Here is a 17,500-nt window from a genome sequence, read left to right as displayed (position 1 = left end):
TATTATTAAAAAATAAATGTATTGTATTCCGATGCGGTGTCAGGCAATGCCATCCTCCGGGTCTGTAGTTCAGGCACGTGCACATCTAAATCAAGTTCGCTAAACAAGTCCGGCTAAGACAAGCGCAGTAAAACATCTAATCCAGGCATGATCCTATGATCTATTTTCTTCGGCAAATTGTCCAAAAATAATAGCCAGAGACTTTGGGGAAAATTTTGGAAGTCATAAGGAAGTTCTTGGCAGTACCTTTCTCTTACCGAAAAGAAGTCGTCGATTCTGCCAAAAAGACGACATATCGGCGATTTGCAATAAAACAATTAATGTCGGTGTTTTGCCAATTCCCGTTACCAAAGACATTCCTGTAATCGCAAACAACAGTTGAACAGAGTGAAAATTCAAACTGAAGCCAAATCTTCGCGCTGATCATTGAGGTGAAGACTTCATTCCCTCTACTAGGGACATAACTACTGCTAACTTCCGTGAGACGATAAGAGAATGTTTTCCTAAGATTGCCCACTTCCAGGACTGGCAATGAAGAAAGGCCAAACTCCCTCAAATTCGAGGGGGGTTAAGGGAAAACATGAAATGTGAATTCGAGGGGGGTTAAGGGAAAACATGAAATGTCTTCTTCTTCTTCTTCTTGGCGTTCGCAGAGGTTACACGATCAGTCCAGCACTGGTGATAAATGTTGTCGTTTTCTCCAACTCCTGTCGACTGCCGTATAGTTTGGTCTGCAAGGGAGTTGGTGACGGCCACACTTCTTTTCGTTCCTCATCTAGTAAGGGACATCGCTGTAAGATGTGTTCCGCTGTTTGGTCTTCTTGACCGCAGGCACAGGTTGGTGATGGCGCCAGCTTGAACTTTCGGTTCATGTGAGCATTGAGCCTGTTGTGGCCAGTACGCAGCCTGATGAGGTTGACTTGCTGCTCTCTGGACATTGTGTGGTAGTCATCTCTGTTTGTCCTTGGCCTCATCAATGCCTTGATGATTGTCTTCTGCTCACTAAAGCTGACACTGTTTTCAGGTTGGTCTTCTACGGCTCCTTCTTTCGCCAGCTCATCTGCCCTTTCATTTCCTGGTATCCCACAGTGTGCTGGTATCCACTGGAGAACAACTCTTCTGGTTTGTCTGACCATCTGTAATGCTTTGGCCAGCTGTGGGAGTTTGTGGTTCTCTAGGGCCTGAAGGACTGAAAGGGCGTCCGAGAGGAAGACAACTTGGTAGCAAGGGTCTGCGGAGTCCTGAACCAAGGAGGCGGCCTGCATGAGAGCTTCTGCTTCTGCTTTATAGTTTGTGCAGTGTTTGCCAGTGGCAACGCTGGATGTAGCTGTATGTCCCCCAGGGAACTGGATCAGAATGCCAGCACCTCCATTGAGCACGGCGTTAGTTGCTGATCCATCGGTGTATACATGGATCCACGCCTCTTTTGGGTACTGTTCGTCGATCAGGGCTAAGGTGAGTGCCTGTCAAGCTGTGTGATTCTGATCTTCTCCTGAGGTAACATGTGGAACACTTGTGCAGATCTGGATGCCTGGTTTCTCTGTTGCCTTGGGGGTTTCCTCTTCTTCTTGAGTCAGAGGTAGAGTGTTCTGTGGGAGGACTTCCCTGTACTGTCGAGAAAGTCTCTTGCTCTCGTGTACAAAACTGCTCCGTTTGAGCCGGTTCTTGGTGAGGTTGCTCAGTCTGTGCTTCATGGGGTGGTCGGGTAGGCACTTGAGCTTCTCGGCCTGTACCATAGTCTTGGCTTCTCTTCTCTGACAGAGGGGTTGGATGGTGGTAAGCTTCTCCATTTCCTTGATGGGCGTGGATTTCTTTGCACCAGTGATGAGTCGGAGAGCCTGGTTTTGTACACGGTCGAGGGTCTGCAGGTTTGTCTTGGCTGAGGTTGACCACGCTGTAGAGCCGTACTTGAGGTGGGGTCTGATTGTTCCCTGGTATACTGTCTTCAGTATCTTCTCGTTCGCTCCCCAGGTGGTACCTGCCAGCTTCCTGAGTATGGCTAGCTTGCGCCGGGCCTTCGTCTCTGCCTGTGCAATGTGTGGTTCCAGGTCTGCCGTCTATCAAAGGTGACACCAAGGTACGTTGCTTCTTCATCCTCTCTCAGAGGAGTTCCACCAAGCCTAATGGTTCCGGCTTTCTGCTTTGGCGACAGTGTGAATAGGGTGGTGGAGGATTTCTCCTTGTTGGTGGAGACGCACCAATCTTCTGCCCATGCGTTCAGCCTATCTGCCACTTGCTGCATTCTGTAGGTGGCAGTACTTGCGTGCTCCTCCTTGCACCAGATCACAAGGTCGTCTGCGTAGAGAGCAGCTTTGATCCCCTTGGGCATCTCAGACACCAGATCGTCGATGAAGAAAAGGAAGAGTGTGGGGGAGAGGACTCCGCCCTGAGGGACGCCATGACATAGGAGGAACTTCTTGCTTTTGGTCTGGTTGACGTTAACTCTTGCCCTGCGGTTATAGAGGTAGGAGCGAATCCACTGGTACATGTTGCTGGACACGCCTTTCCTCAGCAGTTTTACAAGGAGTCCATCTTTCCAGACCTTGTCAAAGGCCTTCTGAAGATCTATCCAGGTGACGAAGACCAGCTTCTGTTCCTGAAAGGCATCTTCAACTTCTTGCGCCAGGTAAGTAACCTGATCTTCAGTGCTGCGGAACTGTCGGAATCCAGCTTGTTCAGGGGCGAGGAGGTTCCTGGATTCCAGGTACCACCCGAGGCGCTCGTTCACAATTCTCTCCAGGGTCTTCACAACACAGCTGGTGAGGCTGATTGGGCGATAGCTGTTGGCCTTCTTTGGATCCTTCCCTTTTTTTAAGATGGGGATCATGATCGCTTCTCGCCAGAGTTGTGGTAGCGATCCTTCTTGCCAGCTGCTGTTGAAGACCTCGAGTAGCTTGTTCTCTGCTGCACTACCAAGGTGGGTTAGCATCTCGTTGGTGATGCCAGGGGACTTCTTCGCCTTTAACTTTTTCAGAGCTGAGTGCAGCTCGTGGAGTGTGAGTGGTTGACTCATGGCGTCCACTGTCGACTGTCTGGCAGGTCTCTCTCTTTTCTCTCTTCTTGCTTCTCTCTGTTTCTCGGGGCTAACATGGAGGTTGCTCTCAGCTGCATAGCTTTCAGCAAATTGGTTGGCAGCATGCTTTCCAGTTAACACCTTCCCGTTCTCTTCTAATGTGATCTTTCCTCTGCTGGTGTTCTCATCATTCAACTGCTTGGTAAGCCTCCAGAGCTTTCTGCCATCCTTCTCAAGGTTCAGAGAGCTTGTTTTCTCTTGCCAGCTTCTCCGTCTTGCCTGTAGCTTCTTCTTGAGAAATTTGGCTTTGGCTTCCTGGAGGCGGATGTTGTTATTTGTTACGGGTTGACTTCTGCTTCCCTTCTGGCGTCTGCCAGATCATCATCCAGTTCCTGCAATTCGTTGCTCCAGTAGGGCTCATAGTCTCTCCTGGCACCCCTGGGAATGGACTCACGCGCTGCTCTGAGGATGCTCATGTTGAAGTCCTTCGCCACCATGTTGATGTCTCGACCCTCGACTCTGATGTCTTTGGTGAGTTCGCTGGTGCGGTGTCTAAAGAGGAACCAGTTCGCTCTTTTGTATTTCCACCGTGAGATGGAAGCTTCAGTGCAGGACTCCATGCCCAGGGTCAAAAAGACTGGCCGATGGTCACTTCCACCTAGCTGTTCTCCGACCTCTCTGCTGGTTAGCTGGTGCATGTCTTCCGTGCAGAAGGCTAGGTCAGGAGTTGATGTAGTGTGCCATCTTCTGGAGTAGAATGTAGGGCAGTCAAAGGGACTGTTCAAAAGGATGAGACCTTTGTCGTCCTGCCAGTTCTCCACCTCTTCTCCTCTCCGATCCAAGTGGTCATATCCCCAACTCTGTGAATGACTGTTGAAGTCACCCACCACGATGAAGTTGGAGGCCTTTGCGGGGATCGTGTCAAGGGCGAGGTGTCTATCGTTGGGGCAGTAGAAGTTGACAAGATGGAATTCTGCTGTCTTCGTCTGGATTCGAATCACCTGATATTCGGAGTCCTCCATGTGCGTTTCTATCAAACAGGCATTGATGTTGTTCCTGATGAGGGTCAGGATTCCTCCTTTGCTTCGGTCTGTTCTGTCGGACCTAAGGCACTGGTAGCCTCTCACTTTGAAGGACTTTTGGGGTGTCAGGTGCGTCTCCTGAATACAGCAGATGTTGATGTTCTTCTCATGCAGGATATGCTCCAACTCTGTCTTCTTGTTCAGGATACTTTCTGCGTTCCAGTGCATGACCTGAAAAGGTCGCTGCTGACTGGGTTTCTTCCTGGTTGTGGTGGTGCCAATCACTCTCCTCCCGCGTCCCCTGGCGTGACAAGACGGACGGGAGGGACCTCCAGTAGTTGGGGCTGGGTCCCTTTGAGGCATGGGACCCGACGCTGCTCCACCCTGGGGGGTCCTCAATGGGCGAGCGCCATTTCCATCTGTGCTGGTTGATTGTGTCATCATTTGCGTAAGCGCGTGTACCCGTGGTTTGTTAGAATGCGCCGTGCGGCCCGGGTCCTCCGTCTTCAGCATTCGGGGTTTTCTGTCGGGGTTACCTCACCCTTAGCTCATGGCCCGTACGTCCTACCCTGAGAGCACAGGGGGGAGGATTTGCCGGGATCCCACCCGGAGCTAGGGTTTTAATGCGCCACTAATCGCATTAGATGAGTCCCGTCAATGGACGATGGAGCCCTGGTAGGAAACACCGCCAGTTTGGTCCGCGGCCGCAAGCGGCTGATCTCCATATCTGAAGACCGTTCCCCTATCCGCCACCCGGGGACGCGCTGGGTTGGGGGTGGTCGCCCCACTGAAAATCCCACACTGGGTTAAGAAAGATCCGCCTGTCCCAGAACATGAAATGTGAATTCGAGGGGGGTTAAGGGAAAACATGAAATGTGAATTCGAGGGAGGGTTAAGGGGAAAACATGAAATGTGAATTCGAAATGGTGCAATTTCAAGCACAACTAAGCATGTTACATTTTTTTGGTTTCTTAGTTTTACGTTTTTGCGGAAGTATGCAAATTTGCAAGAGTGGGTTTACAAAAATCCTGGCCTGAGGGTACAAGTGATGTATGTGACTGGCTCCGCTGACCTGTGCACAGGATTACGCAGGATAAAAATGATCCTGGCCTGAGGGTACAGGTGATGTATGTGACTGGCTACACTGACCTGTGCACAGAATTACGCAGGATACAAATGATACTGGCCTGAGGGTACAGGTGATGTATTTGACTGGCAACACTGACTTGTGCACAAGATTACGCAGGATAAAAATGATCCTGGCCTGAGGGTACAGGTGATGTATGTGACTGGCTACACTGACCTGTGCACAGAATTACGCAGGATACAAATGATCCTGGCCTGAGGGTACAGGTGATGTATTTGACTGGCAACACTGACCTGTGCACAGGATTACGCAGGATAAAAATGATCCTGGCCTGAGGGTAGAGTTCTACAGGTGATGTATGTGACTGGCTACACTGACCTGTGCACAGGATTACGCAGGATAAAAATGATCCTGGCCTGAGGGTACAGGTGATGTATGTGACCGGCTCCGCTGACCTGTGCACAGGATTACGCAGAATAAAAATGATCCTGGCCTGAGGGTACAGGTGATGTATGTGACTGGCTACACTGACCTGTGCACAGGATTACGCAGGATAAAAATGATCCTGGCCTGAGGGTACAGGTGATGTATGTGACTGGCAACAGTCACCCGTGGCTCGCTGCAGCCTTCGTTTCCAGGTATCAGTTGCCAATGGCGATTGTCGAAGAAATACGATGGCGACCCGTCTCCTGATCAAAAAATCAAACAAACAGAAACCAAATGACTACATAATTGGCAAAAACACTTCGGAAAGTAAAACAAAACAACAACAACATTTGTTTAAGCAAGGCGCCCTTAACTGTGTGTCCTGCGCACTGTACTACCCGTCATAAAAACAACAACAACAATCAGATGCGTTTGAGTGCAGATCTGTGTGACGAGGCTGTTTATTGTAAAACCAGTTACATATACGACTCAAAAAGCCATCCATTCCGCTACTATAATCAGCAAAAAGATTGATTTTACATACATATGGTAATGTCTATACATGTGGAGCAGACAACGCAAATACTCCTGAAAATGAAATTCACAAAAGCAATGTTCCCGAGATAAAATCGACAATTCAGAAGCGCACACACACACACAAACACACACACACACAAACACACACACATACACCACACACACACACACACACATTCACGCACCCACACACACACACACACACACAAACACACACACGTACCGACAATACGCCGGTGATAGTTAGTTCCCTTGTCCAGCGATCTATGGATCACACCCGACGCGTTGTTAAAATTGCGCAGAAAGCTTGAAAAGTGGGGATCGCCTGAAAATAAAAATCCAACGATAAAAAAACCACAATAATGCATTATATCATTACAAGCAAGGAAATTGATACTGCACAATAAAATGACACACAATTAATACACAAATTCATGTGACGTCAGAACTCTCCTTGTTAGACTGCAGGACCAACGAGTGTCAGCAACACACCTATTTCTATGCAGAAACGATTTCCCCACAAATGATTTTTGATTTTTTTTTAAATTATAACAATGAAAAAGTAAATTGTGTACCTAAAACTGTCCCATTTTTTGTTTCTTTCCTGTGAAACATTTTATTCAACCAACGGACAAAATATAAATCTTCTGATATACATGTGTGACAGTGTGACGTAATAGTCTCCCTGCTGTGCAAAGATGGAGTTGTCTGCCGGCTTTGAGCGTGGGCTCTACGTTAATAGTCTACAGGACACAAATATTCGATTCGTTTTCATTCGTTATTCGTCGGTAGACAGCACACCCCAGTATTGGCGTTAACCGGTAATCAGTACCGGTATTTTACTGGTTGAAACGAGAAATTACCGGAACAAAATTGGCTACCGGTTTGACTTACCGGTTGTTTTTTTAGAACTACCGGGTGTTGTTGTTTTTTGCTGGTAGAACAATAAATCCAGTACTCTGAGTTGGACTCTAACTGGTTCCAATGACCAGCCTACTGTTTTTTTCTGGACTGTTTACATCATAAAAGTTTGCGTACCGGTTTGAAACAATACTAGCGCCATCACTGCACCCGTCAGATTTAGAGTCTAAAGCCCTGTCCAGACTTGGACGCCGTTTTACGCTCTATGCGCCGCAGGCCGTTTTGTGCGTCGCGCGGGATTTGCCGAGTGGCCACACATCGACGATTCTTTTCACAACGCAGTATCAGTGGAGCGGGTCACCTGACAAGAAGGTTCAGTTGCATTCGACTGCCGCGCCGCGAGCGGCTGACGTCATCGCTCTGGTTTGCTCTGATTGGTCAAATTTCCGTCGTTCTATGTCTGTGTCATAGAAATTAGAACACGCGCTATTCTTCTGCAAATAACGCTTCGCGATCATAGCACGCTGCGGCGCGCCGTTTTGAGCATAAGTCAAATGTGGACAGGGTCGGCCGGGAGTGTCTGGACAGGCCATTAGAGAGCTGTTTGTGATGGGGGCTGGCCGCTGTTGTTTCCTGGACTGCTCTTGCAAACGTTTGAGTTAGCAACAGGAGATTCTTATGGAGCTAATATATTACTAGCCCGAACTCACTGCCTCCAAAGGTGATTCGAGTGTATCGGGCACTCGGTTACTTACATCCTATTTGTTTTTACATAGAATGCTCAGTAAATAACCCTCTAAAGTCTTCATTTTATTCATACTGTGGAAAACTTTTGTTTTGTGCCTGTTCCACCTGTTCTTAATGTTTACGCCCACTGCCGCCTGGGTTCTGTTCTGACAGGTACATGCCTATCTACGGGAAGAACAAACGAATGCAGCAGACCGGATACGCTTTCAAATTTCTCGTAATTTCTCCCGCTCATTCCCAGTGCGCCAGACACAACTTCACGAGCTGTGAAATTACCCCTGCATTTTCCTGCCATAGTTTAACCAGGACAAACAGGAAATACATCACAGAGTGCAGTTAGTTAAAGGCACTGTCCTTACCTTGTGAGCTCTCTCGTCACTGACCTAGGCCGCTGAGGTACACGAAGCTAATCTGGGTACCACCCAACTGGGCGGTACTCAAGCGCGGGATCGCATTGGTTGAAATTGAGATTTGTGTGTGATTTCAACCAAAATGACCCCGCGGCTGGTTTTCAACTACTTGGGTGGAACCCATATTCGCTTCGTGCATCTCAGCCCAGATAATATCCGTTCAGGCTTTTTACCTAGGGTACAAGCACTCCTCCACTTGGACGTTTTCCAAAAGTCAACAGTATGGTTGCTTTTTGTGCAGTGGTAACGTCATGCTGAATTAATCTCAAGACTGACATCTCTGTCAATCTGCACAAAGTATGGTTGCTTTTTGTGCGGTGGTAACGTCATGCTGAATTAATCTCAAGACTGACATCTCTGTCAATCTGCACAAAGTATGGTTGCTTTTTGTGCAGTGGTAACGTCATGCTGAATTAATCTCAAGACTGACATCTCTGTCAATCTGCACAAATCAATTAAGTGAAATAAAGGCTCGCTCTGCACAGAAAGCTGCCAGTTTTGTTAGATTTTGAAATGAGAAAGAATCCTCTTATGCCGTGTAAAAGAGTGGACCGATCTGTGGTTTTGTACGTGATAGATTAGATCAGAAGGATGGTGGCAGGTTTCACAGTATTGTGTTCAGCAATTTACTATTTACACACTCAAATTCTACAAAATAAATGTTGGCACACAATTCAAAGGACATGTTTTTCCAACAAAGTGAGTTTGTTACAACTAAAAACAGTAATTTTTTTTATAGTCCTGGTCCTTATTTATATCTAAAAACCAGGCGCAAAGCGGCATACCCTGAAAACGCAAAAAAAGCAATACGGTCATCCTATGCATGCATATAGCTCATATAGCCAAAACCGTTGAAGATAGAAAGACATTTATTGAACAAAAAATATGCCCCACATCATTCTTAACAAGTTTTGTTCTTGTATGTATATCAAAATATTGATTCTCAAATGAATGGTTTGAAAAAATACGACTTCCGGCAGACCTAGACCGTTTTGAAGGGAAAAACCGTCTTTTTTTTCAAACCATTCCTTGGCCATCAATATTTTCATATACATGTAAGACCAAAACGTGTTAAGACTGGTGTTGTGCATCTAGTTTGTTCAATAAATGTCTTTCTATCTTCAATGGTTTTGGCTAGATGAGGTAACAAGAGAAGGATATGGGCATTGGAATTACGTCAACATTTCGAGCATTGTCACAGATGAAACATTTACTGCAGGGTGCTCCTGATTAACAAACCGAGCAAAACTGAAAATTATTGAAGAGAAGACATGTCTGAACAGTTTATAAAGAGACAAGTTTGCAATCATTTGTAAACACCATTATTGTATGGAGGAGTAACTGTTCCCCCACCCCCTAAGAAGGTATTTCTGTCCGTCAACCACGTGAGCGATCGCCACAAATCGAGGCATCACTCGCATTTCAGTTTGGACACACCGGCTGATTGCAAATGCACAGTACGTGTTTCGACACTGAAACGTGACGATTGAGCGTCAAAATAGTTTCTTAAAACAGTCGAAAATGGAGTTAAATGTGACTTCAACACTCAGTGGCGATCGTTAGAGTGGCGATTGTTACTAGACGGACACTAGAAAACCTCAGAAAATGTAATTACTTTGCGATTTTTTTAACTGAAAAACTGTTGCGGTCTTTTTCTGTCGAGCGCGAGCGTCAACGTAAAACAACGTGAGGTCACTTCCTCCCCAAACGGTTAGTTTTTGAATGAAAAGAAAAATGTGGCGATCGTTACATTGTTTAGACGGACAGGATCGCAACTTTGAAACTCGGGTCACCGTGCCTCGATCAAGGGCAAATTGACCTCGGCAACATTATAACTCACTTCAAGGGTGCACAAACTTGTATTTACAGTATACAAAATTAGGTAAACTTGTGTTTTTGTCCTGTGAAATCACAATTAGTTTCGATGCTCTTGATATCGCCATGCGGACGGACAGATCCGAATCCCCATACATTTTTTTTGCGGAGCTAGTATAAGTTAGAATTTGTGTTATGGATATCGATTGTTGTTGAAAAACAATCATTTCAATGTGTTCTGGCACTCTCAACCACAACAGCATTGATACTTGTGCATGTGTGTGTTGGAATTTAGTTCTTTGTTTAGTGATGCTGTGGCAAAAGTAAATTCATCCGTCCGTATTTTGACGATCGCCACCATTCACACGCACATAAATAAACACATTATAAAAAAATTCAACTTTTATTTTGAAAAAAGTATTTAAACAACAACTAGTTTGCATGTTAATACAACAAATACAGCAGATTCTCACAGATATGGATTTAAAAGACTAAGCAAATCTGAGACTATCAAAATGGCCTAATACCATGAAACCTGCCTGGTACCTTTAAACATTCCGGCACAACATCCTGGTCAGGTTAACCTTTCCTTTAGCGGATGCAGAATAATTCTGACAAAGATTGTTTGTACAATGGCAGCATGTTTAGGTGTTAGATAGCGGAGCAATTTTGTGTGTGTGCTTTGTTAAATGTTTTATTTCGAACTCCGAATCCCTCGATCGTGAATCAGAGATATCTAAAAAAATAAATAAAAAAAAATAATAATAGTAATAACAGAACTACAATTTAAAAACGCGAAGCACTTCCTGTTATTAAAGGTATTCACATGTGTTGCATTTCGCTTCATCGCGATAGTTCGTCTTATGATAGGGCAGGTCAGACGAGCGCAGTGGCCTAGTGGATAAGATGCCGGCCTCCCCAGGGGTTGGTCGTGGGTTCGAATCCGGGCTGCGCCTTGTTGGCTAAGGATGGAGATTTTTCCTATCTCGCAGGTTAACTTATGTGCAGTCCTGCTAGTGCCTTAACTCCCTTCGTGTGTAAACGCAAGCACAAAAACAAGTGCGCACGGAAAAGATCATGTAATCCAGATGTAATGTCAGAGCAAAAGCGGCGTATGGCTGCCTAAAACAAACGTGGGAGTTTCAACCAATGAAGAAGAAGAAGAAGAAGAAGAAGAAGAAGAAGAAGAAGAAGAAGAAGAAGAAGAAGAAGAAGAAGAGGAAGAGGAAGAGGAAGAAGAAGAAGAAGATTGTGTTTGTTTGTTTATTTGTTGCTTAACGTCCAGCCGACTACGCAGAGCCATATCAGGACGAAGAAGAAGAAGAAGAAGAAGAAGAAGAAGAAGAAGAAGTAGGTCAAAGAGACGCCTGGTTTAATTGCACCTTCAGAATCCTATTTGGTTTAATTGGCATGTAATCTGCTTCCTCTTTAGATTAAATGCATTCTACCCCCTGTTTCAATTAACATTTCAAACTTTATCTGTGTCAGTTTACATGCTGTCTGGTAGTTGTTTCGTTTATGATGCTATTGGCTGTCTGTTAAGATGAGAGTGCAATCGGGATTTTATTTCTTTTCAGCTGGTGCCAGAGCTTCTTGTAGTAGACTGTATGAAGTTGATTCGAAATCAAACAACCAGACAGACTTCTAAGAATGGTTTCTTGTTGCAACGTTTCATTCATGGCAAAACAAAACGTTATAGGCCTATATTTACATTTTTGTTTTATATTGTGAACTTGATTCGACTTTACCAAATGAATATCAGGCCTAAACGATCAGGTTCCTCGACACAGACGTGTCCAGGTTGCACGTGCAATAGGAGCATCCTTTCACTTGGCTACATACCTGCATCTCAGTGGGAACATTGACATCGGTGTCATTGACAAAATATATTCACCAGAAGAAAACTACCCCCACTCAAAATTTAAAAAACGATCAAATTTATTTGATAAATTATTGTATTTTGATAACAAAAATGACCATAGGAAAATTTAAGTATGGGAAGAAGTTAGACTTACGTATTTTATTGGAATTAGAGTTAAACATTAGATAAAAGTTTATGTTTTGTATAATATAAAGTTGATTATGTTATACAGAAAAAGACCAAGGAAAAAAAATATAAACAAGAAGAGCAAACGCTCGATCGAGTCACTTTCGCAGTTCTGAATATTATATGAGGCATCAGATGGACAGGAAGAAATTGCTATTCACAACACAATGAGTCACGTTCACATAAAATTTGAGCCCGGTCACTTTTATAGTTTCCGAGAAAAGCCCAACGTTAAGGTGTGTGTTGCCGAACAGAAAAGGCTAGTTATCTCCCTTGTTTTTCTGATAACGTTCGTAAAAGGCTACAGATGTAAATACTTTGATGTAAAGAATAATCCTACAAAGTTTCAATCACATCCGATGAACTTTGTCAAAGATATAAAATGTCCAATTTTTCCTTTGACGCTGACCTGTGACCTTGAAAAAGGTCAAAGGTCAACGAAACCATCGTTAAAGTGTAGAGGTCATTGGAGGTCACGACTAAACAAAATATGAGCCCGATCGCTTTGATAGTTTCCGAGAAAAGTCCAACGTTAAGGTGGTGTCTACGGACGGCCGGCCGGCCGGCCGGCCGGACAGACTAACACTGACCGATTACATAGAGTCACTTTTTCTCAAGTGACTCAAAAAATTAAAAAAAAAGAAAAAGAGAAAAAAATCGGGCAAAAAATATGGTTTGAAGCATCCTGCATGCAACTGAGGTCCAAAAAAAAAAACCCCAAAAAAACCCCACCCACTCAGCACAAAAAGCAGGCAGACTGTTGAGATAGGGAATGTGTCTCTGTTAAAGAATGGTCGTATCTCGTGTTAAATCCTGAAAACATATGCGGCGGTGAACACACATGATGAGAAGGGATGTATCTTTAAATAGATGCTCATTCGCTGATGATGTCAATTACTCCAGGACTTCCCCAACAAACGCCGTACAGCTGCCTAAACGGTAGGAAAAAACAATGTCCTAGCTTACAAAAATTACTGTATGCAAACAAATTTGCGTTCAATGTCCACAACAACAAACGAAAAAAAAAAAGACAAACTAAAAAGCCAGCAGAGTTTTATACTCTAAAACAAAGGACCTTGACCACAAAAAGATGAATTCCTCAAAAAGGGCACCTGGCACGGTGTTACAGCAGCAATGTTGCAGCCCCCCCCCCCCCCCCACCCCTATCCCACCCCCAAACACACACACACACACACACACACACACAACCACACACACATATCTTCCTCCTTGACTCAGTTTCTAATATAAAGACACACCTACACACTCCTTCCAACGCCGGGATTTCAAGATGACTGCAGTGCCTGGTAATGCCAGGCAGTATCACACGCGATCATGGCATGATCTAGGTGAACAAGATTCGCGGGTCAAGACCTCGTAAACACGGCTGAGGATGGGTACCGCTGAGGAGTGCTAAGAAAGACGGGCGTGCCAGCTCCATGGTTTACAATTTCCTACATGCATGCAGGCTCACAGAATCGAGACATCCTTACACATAGTTATAAGACCAAGGGTAGGGCGGATGGTGGCGAGAGAGGTGAAGGGAAGGGAAATGTTGGTGTACCGGGCTGAGAGATGTGCCCGCCAATGTTTAACTCAGGCACAGTCGCGTCTTCTATACACCTCCGGGACAACCTGTGTCTGGCCTGTCTGAAAACACCTCCGCGTGAGGGGTTTTGCTGCCAGCGCGGTGAAAATAAAGAGGGAACATTTTCTGTGCCCGCGCGGCAGAATGCAGGATGCCTCTGAACTGTATACCGATCACCTACCCTAATATTCAAGTAAACTGCACCGCGCTGTTCTGGACATAATTATGTCCTCACCTGCAAGGCTGAGTGATACAAAGAGGTGTAAGTTGCACCGACCCTAGCGACTAAGGCAAAGCCAAATGCTCGTCTCAAAACTACAAAGACAGTTCTGGTTTTGTGCCTGCATTTTGGGCGGTGGGTCGAAATCGGATTGGAAGAATAAGTAAACGAGAATTAATGTACAGCAGAAGATGTACATCTGGGTTCCGGTTGTTGTTTTAACTTACGTCGATCTGAAGAAGTTTAATGTGTACCGGATAGTTTGTTGTTGGTGTTGTTATTGTTGTTGTTGTTGTTGTTGCCGAAAAAAAGAGAAGGGGGTGAGGGGCCCCAGGATGTATGGGGGGGGGGGGGGCCTTCCCGGATGTTTGGGAGGGGGAGGGGGTGGAGGGCGGCGGATGTTCAGCCTTCCACCCCCGATGTTCAGTCTCGTATTTGCTGTTATTTTAAATACACATATTATTTGGAACTGAAGTATGAACTCTCAAAGAATAATAATTAACCATCATAAATAGATATATATTGTAGACAAATCTGGACATGTGCATGGTAAAAAACAAAAATTTACTAAAGGGGCTAACCTACCTGAATGATCGTGCAACATCGTAATAAAATCACGAACAATTGTAATTGTCTATTTTCTTTATGAAAATTAGTGTACCTGTTTGAAAATGAAATGCTCTTTTTCATGGAATTTCTTATAAGTGCTTTAAACCGTAATATTTGTACTGAAAATTAATTATTTAATCCAATACAGGTTTTAAAAGGTGGCAAAATTTCCTACACTTTTCGACACAATATTAACAACACCTCTAACATGTTTTTAATATTTGTGGTCAAGATAAACAATATAGTAGCTGGCTTCTGAACCTCCAGATTTCTTCTTCTTCTTGTCGTTCGCTGTTAGATCGTCAGTCCGAACTGCAGGGCGAAACGTGCTGTCCTCTCCAAGTCCTCTTTGGGGCCGTATAGCTTCTTTTGTAGCGCTGTCATGGACAAGCCTGCAGGATGTGCTCTGCTGTCTGATTCTTGCCACACGGACATAGGGGGGAGGGAACTAGCTTCAGCTCTGTGGCCATATGATGGTTTAGTCTGTTATGTCCAGTGCGGAGTCTGAGTAGGACGACTTGTTCTTCACGTTGGAGCAGGTGGTAGTCATCTTTCTCCGCTCTGGTTTTCCTCTTGTTTTTGATGATTGTTTTTTTTTCCTTGTACTGCAGCTGGGACGTGAACTGTTCCTTTGAGGCACCTTCCTTGGCAAGTTTGTCTGCAGCCTCGTTTCCTGCTATGTCACAATGAGCTGGCACCCACTGAAGCACGACCCTTCGAACCTCCAGATTTGATATTGCTTTAGTTTTCTTGAAAGTATGAATTTTTGTTCTTTGCAAATATGCTTCGAAAATCAGTCGGAGAGTTCTTTTTGTCTTCGGTTCGTTTTAGCTTAGGAACTAAAACACGCACCCTCAAAAATGTAGGCACAGTGTTACAGATACTGTAAATGACTTCATTTGAACGTGACACAAAAATAAAAGTGGCTCCTGATAAATCGGATCGGATCGGTGACATTTCTCTGTCGTCATGTATTCCCCTTTGCCCTACTTACATGATACAGCGCCGTATAAAGGTCACGGGTCTGTTAACACTTGTGATACTACAGCAGTATTATAATCTAGCATCACGGCAGTACTGCTGGGTCTGGCGAATGGAAACGCGTTGATAGTATCATTTAGAATCGGGAGCGTCTGGTACTTTTTACATTTAGTCAAGTTTTGACTAAATGTTTTAACATAGAGGGGGGAATCGAGACGAGGGTCGTGGTGTATGTGTGTATGTGTGTGTGTGCGTGCGTGTAGAGCGATTCAGACCAAACTACTGGACCGATCTTTATGAAATTGTACATGAGAGTTCCTGGGTATGATATCCTCAGACGTTTTTTTCATTTTTTTGATAAATGTCTTTGATGACGTCATATCCGGCTTTTCGTGAAAGTTGAGGCGGCACTGTCACGCCCTCATTTTTCAACCAAATTGGTTGAAATTTTAGTCAAGTAATCTTCGACAAAGCCCGGACTTCGGTATTGCATTTCAGCTTGGTGGCTTAAAAATTAATTAAAGCCATATGTACTCGATGACTATACACGCTAATTGCTTTACCCACAGCTGGAGACATGCTAAATTAAGTTCCCTGCAAGATATTGTGGTCTAGGACCCCTTAAATGTTGAGATATTTGAATTTTTATTTTGATCTAGATCGTCCTATTTATAGATTTGCCAACAGAGGAAACGTTGACGCAAGGGAAATAACTCCCCGTCTTTGTTGACATCCTCACTTTTTCAGAGGCTAGAACAAGCTGTAATGCATGTATATGGTCCGCGCATTGCGACATATCGTCATTATATGGCCTTATGATGCATTTGACATCGATTGTGGGCAAACTACACTTTGTAAACACGGGAGCGCGTACATATGCCTTTAATGACTTTGGTCATTAAAAATCTGAAAATTGTAAAAAAAATATTTTGTTTATAAAACGATCCAAATGTACGTTCATCTTATTCTCCATCATTTGCTAATTCCAAAAACATATAAAGATGTTATATTTGGATTAAAAACAAGCTCTGAAAATTAAATATATAAAAATTATTTTCAAAATTAATTTGTCGAAATCAATTTAAAAACACTTGTCGGTTCTTGATTCCAAAAACATATAGATATGATATGTTTGGATTAAAAACACGCTCAGAAAGTTAAAACGAAGAGAGGTACAGAAAAGCGTGCTATCATTCTCAGCGCAACTACTACCCCGCTCTTCTTGTCACTGCCTTTGCCGTGAGCAGTGGACTGACGATGCTACGAGTATACGGTCTTGCTGCGTTGCATTGCGTTCAGTTTCATTCTGTGAGTTCGACAGCTACTTGACTAAATGTTGTATTTTCGCCTTACGCGACTTGTTACATTTAGTCAAGTTTTGACTAAATGTTTTAACATAGAGGGGGGAATCGAGACGAGGGTCGTGGTGTGTGTGTGTGTGTGTGTGTATGTGTGTCTGTGTGTCTGTCTGTCTGTGTGTGTGTGTGTGTGTGTGTCCGTGTGTGTGTGTGTGTGTGTGTGTGTGTGTATGTGTATGTGTGTGTGTGTGTGTGTGTCTGTCTGTGTGTGTGTGTGTGTGTGTAGAGCGATTCAGACTAAACTACTGGGCCGATCTTTATGAAATTTGACATGAGAGTTCCTGGGTATGATATCCCCGGACGTTTTTTTTCATTTTTTTCGATAAATACCTTTGATGACGTCATATCCGGCTTTTTGTAAAAGTTGAGGCGGCACTGTCACACCCTCATTTTTCAATTAAATTGATTGAAATTTTGGCAAAGCAATCTTCGACGAAGGCCGGGGTTTGGTATTGCATTTCAGCTTGGTGGCTTAAAAACTAATGAGTGAGTTTGGTCATTAAAAATCGGAAACTTGTAATTAAAATTATTTTTTTATTAAACGATCCAAAAACAATTTCATCTTATTCTTCGTCATTTTCTGATTCCAAAAACATATACATATGTTATATTTGGATTAAAAACAAGCTCTGAAAATTAAAAATATAAAAATTATGATCAAAATTAAATTTCCGAAATCGTTTTAAAAACTATTTCATCTTATTCCTTGTCGGTTCCTGATTCCAAAAACATATAGATATTATATGTTTGGATTAAAAACACGGTCAGAAAGTTAAAAC

The 17,500-nt window shown here is 44.0% G+C and overlaps 2 protein-coding genes and 1 long non-coding RNA gene across 3 annotated transcripts in view; 2 read left to right on the top strand and 1 right to left on the bottom strand.

The window, feature by feature from the left end:
* The window catches only part of LOC138968738 (folate receptor gamma-like), a 376,265-nt gene that overhangs the window by 277,254 nt on the left and 81,511 nt on the right, over nucleotides 1–17,500 (top strand). The window lies entirely within an intron of this gene.
* Nucleotides 1–17,500, top strand: part of LOC138968740 (uncharacterized) — a 330,336-nt gene that overhangs the window by 286,610 nt on the left and 26,226 nt on the right. The window lies entirely within an intron of this gene.
* Nucleotides 1–17,500, bottom strand: part of LOC138968737 (carbohydrate sulfotransferase 15-like) — a 38,876-nt gene that overhangs the window by 2,258 nt on the left and 19,118 nt on the right. Inside the window, exons 5-6 of the mRNA XM_070341371.1 lie at nucleotides 6,309–6,410; nucleotides 5,655–5,811 (exon numbers count right to left, since the gene is read on the bottom strand). Coding sequence (XP_070197472.1) covers nucleotides 5,655–5,811; nucleotides 6,309–6,410 — 259 coding nt within the window. The remainder of the gene's footprint in view (nucleotides 1–5,654; nucleotides 5,812–6,308; nucleotides 6,411–17,500) is intronic.

This window comes from Littorina saxatilis, linkage group LG6, assembly GCF_037325665.1.
Source record: "Littorina saxatilis isolate snail1 linkage group LG6, US_GU_Lsax_2.0, whole genome shotgun sequence".
Taxonomy (NCBI): domain Eukaryota; kingdom Metazoa; phylum Mollusca; class Gastropoda; order Littorinimorpha; family Littorinidae; genus Littorina; species Littorina saxatilis.
The sequence above is the reverse complement of the archived record's forward strand: the minus strand, read 5'-3'. Positions and strand labels throughout refer to the sequence as shown.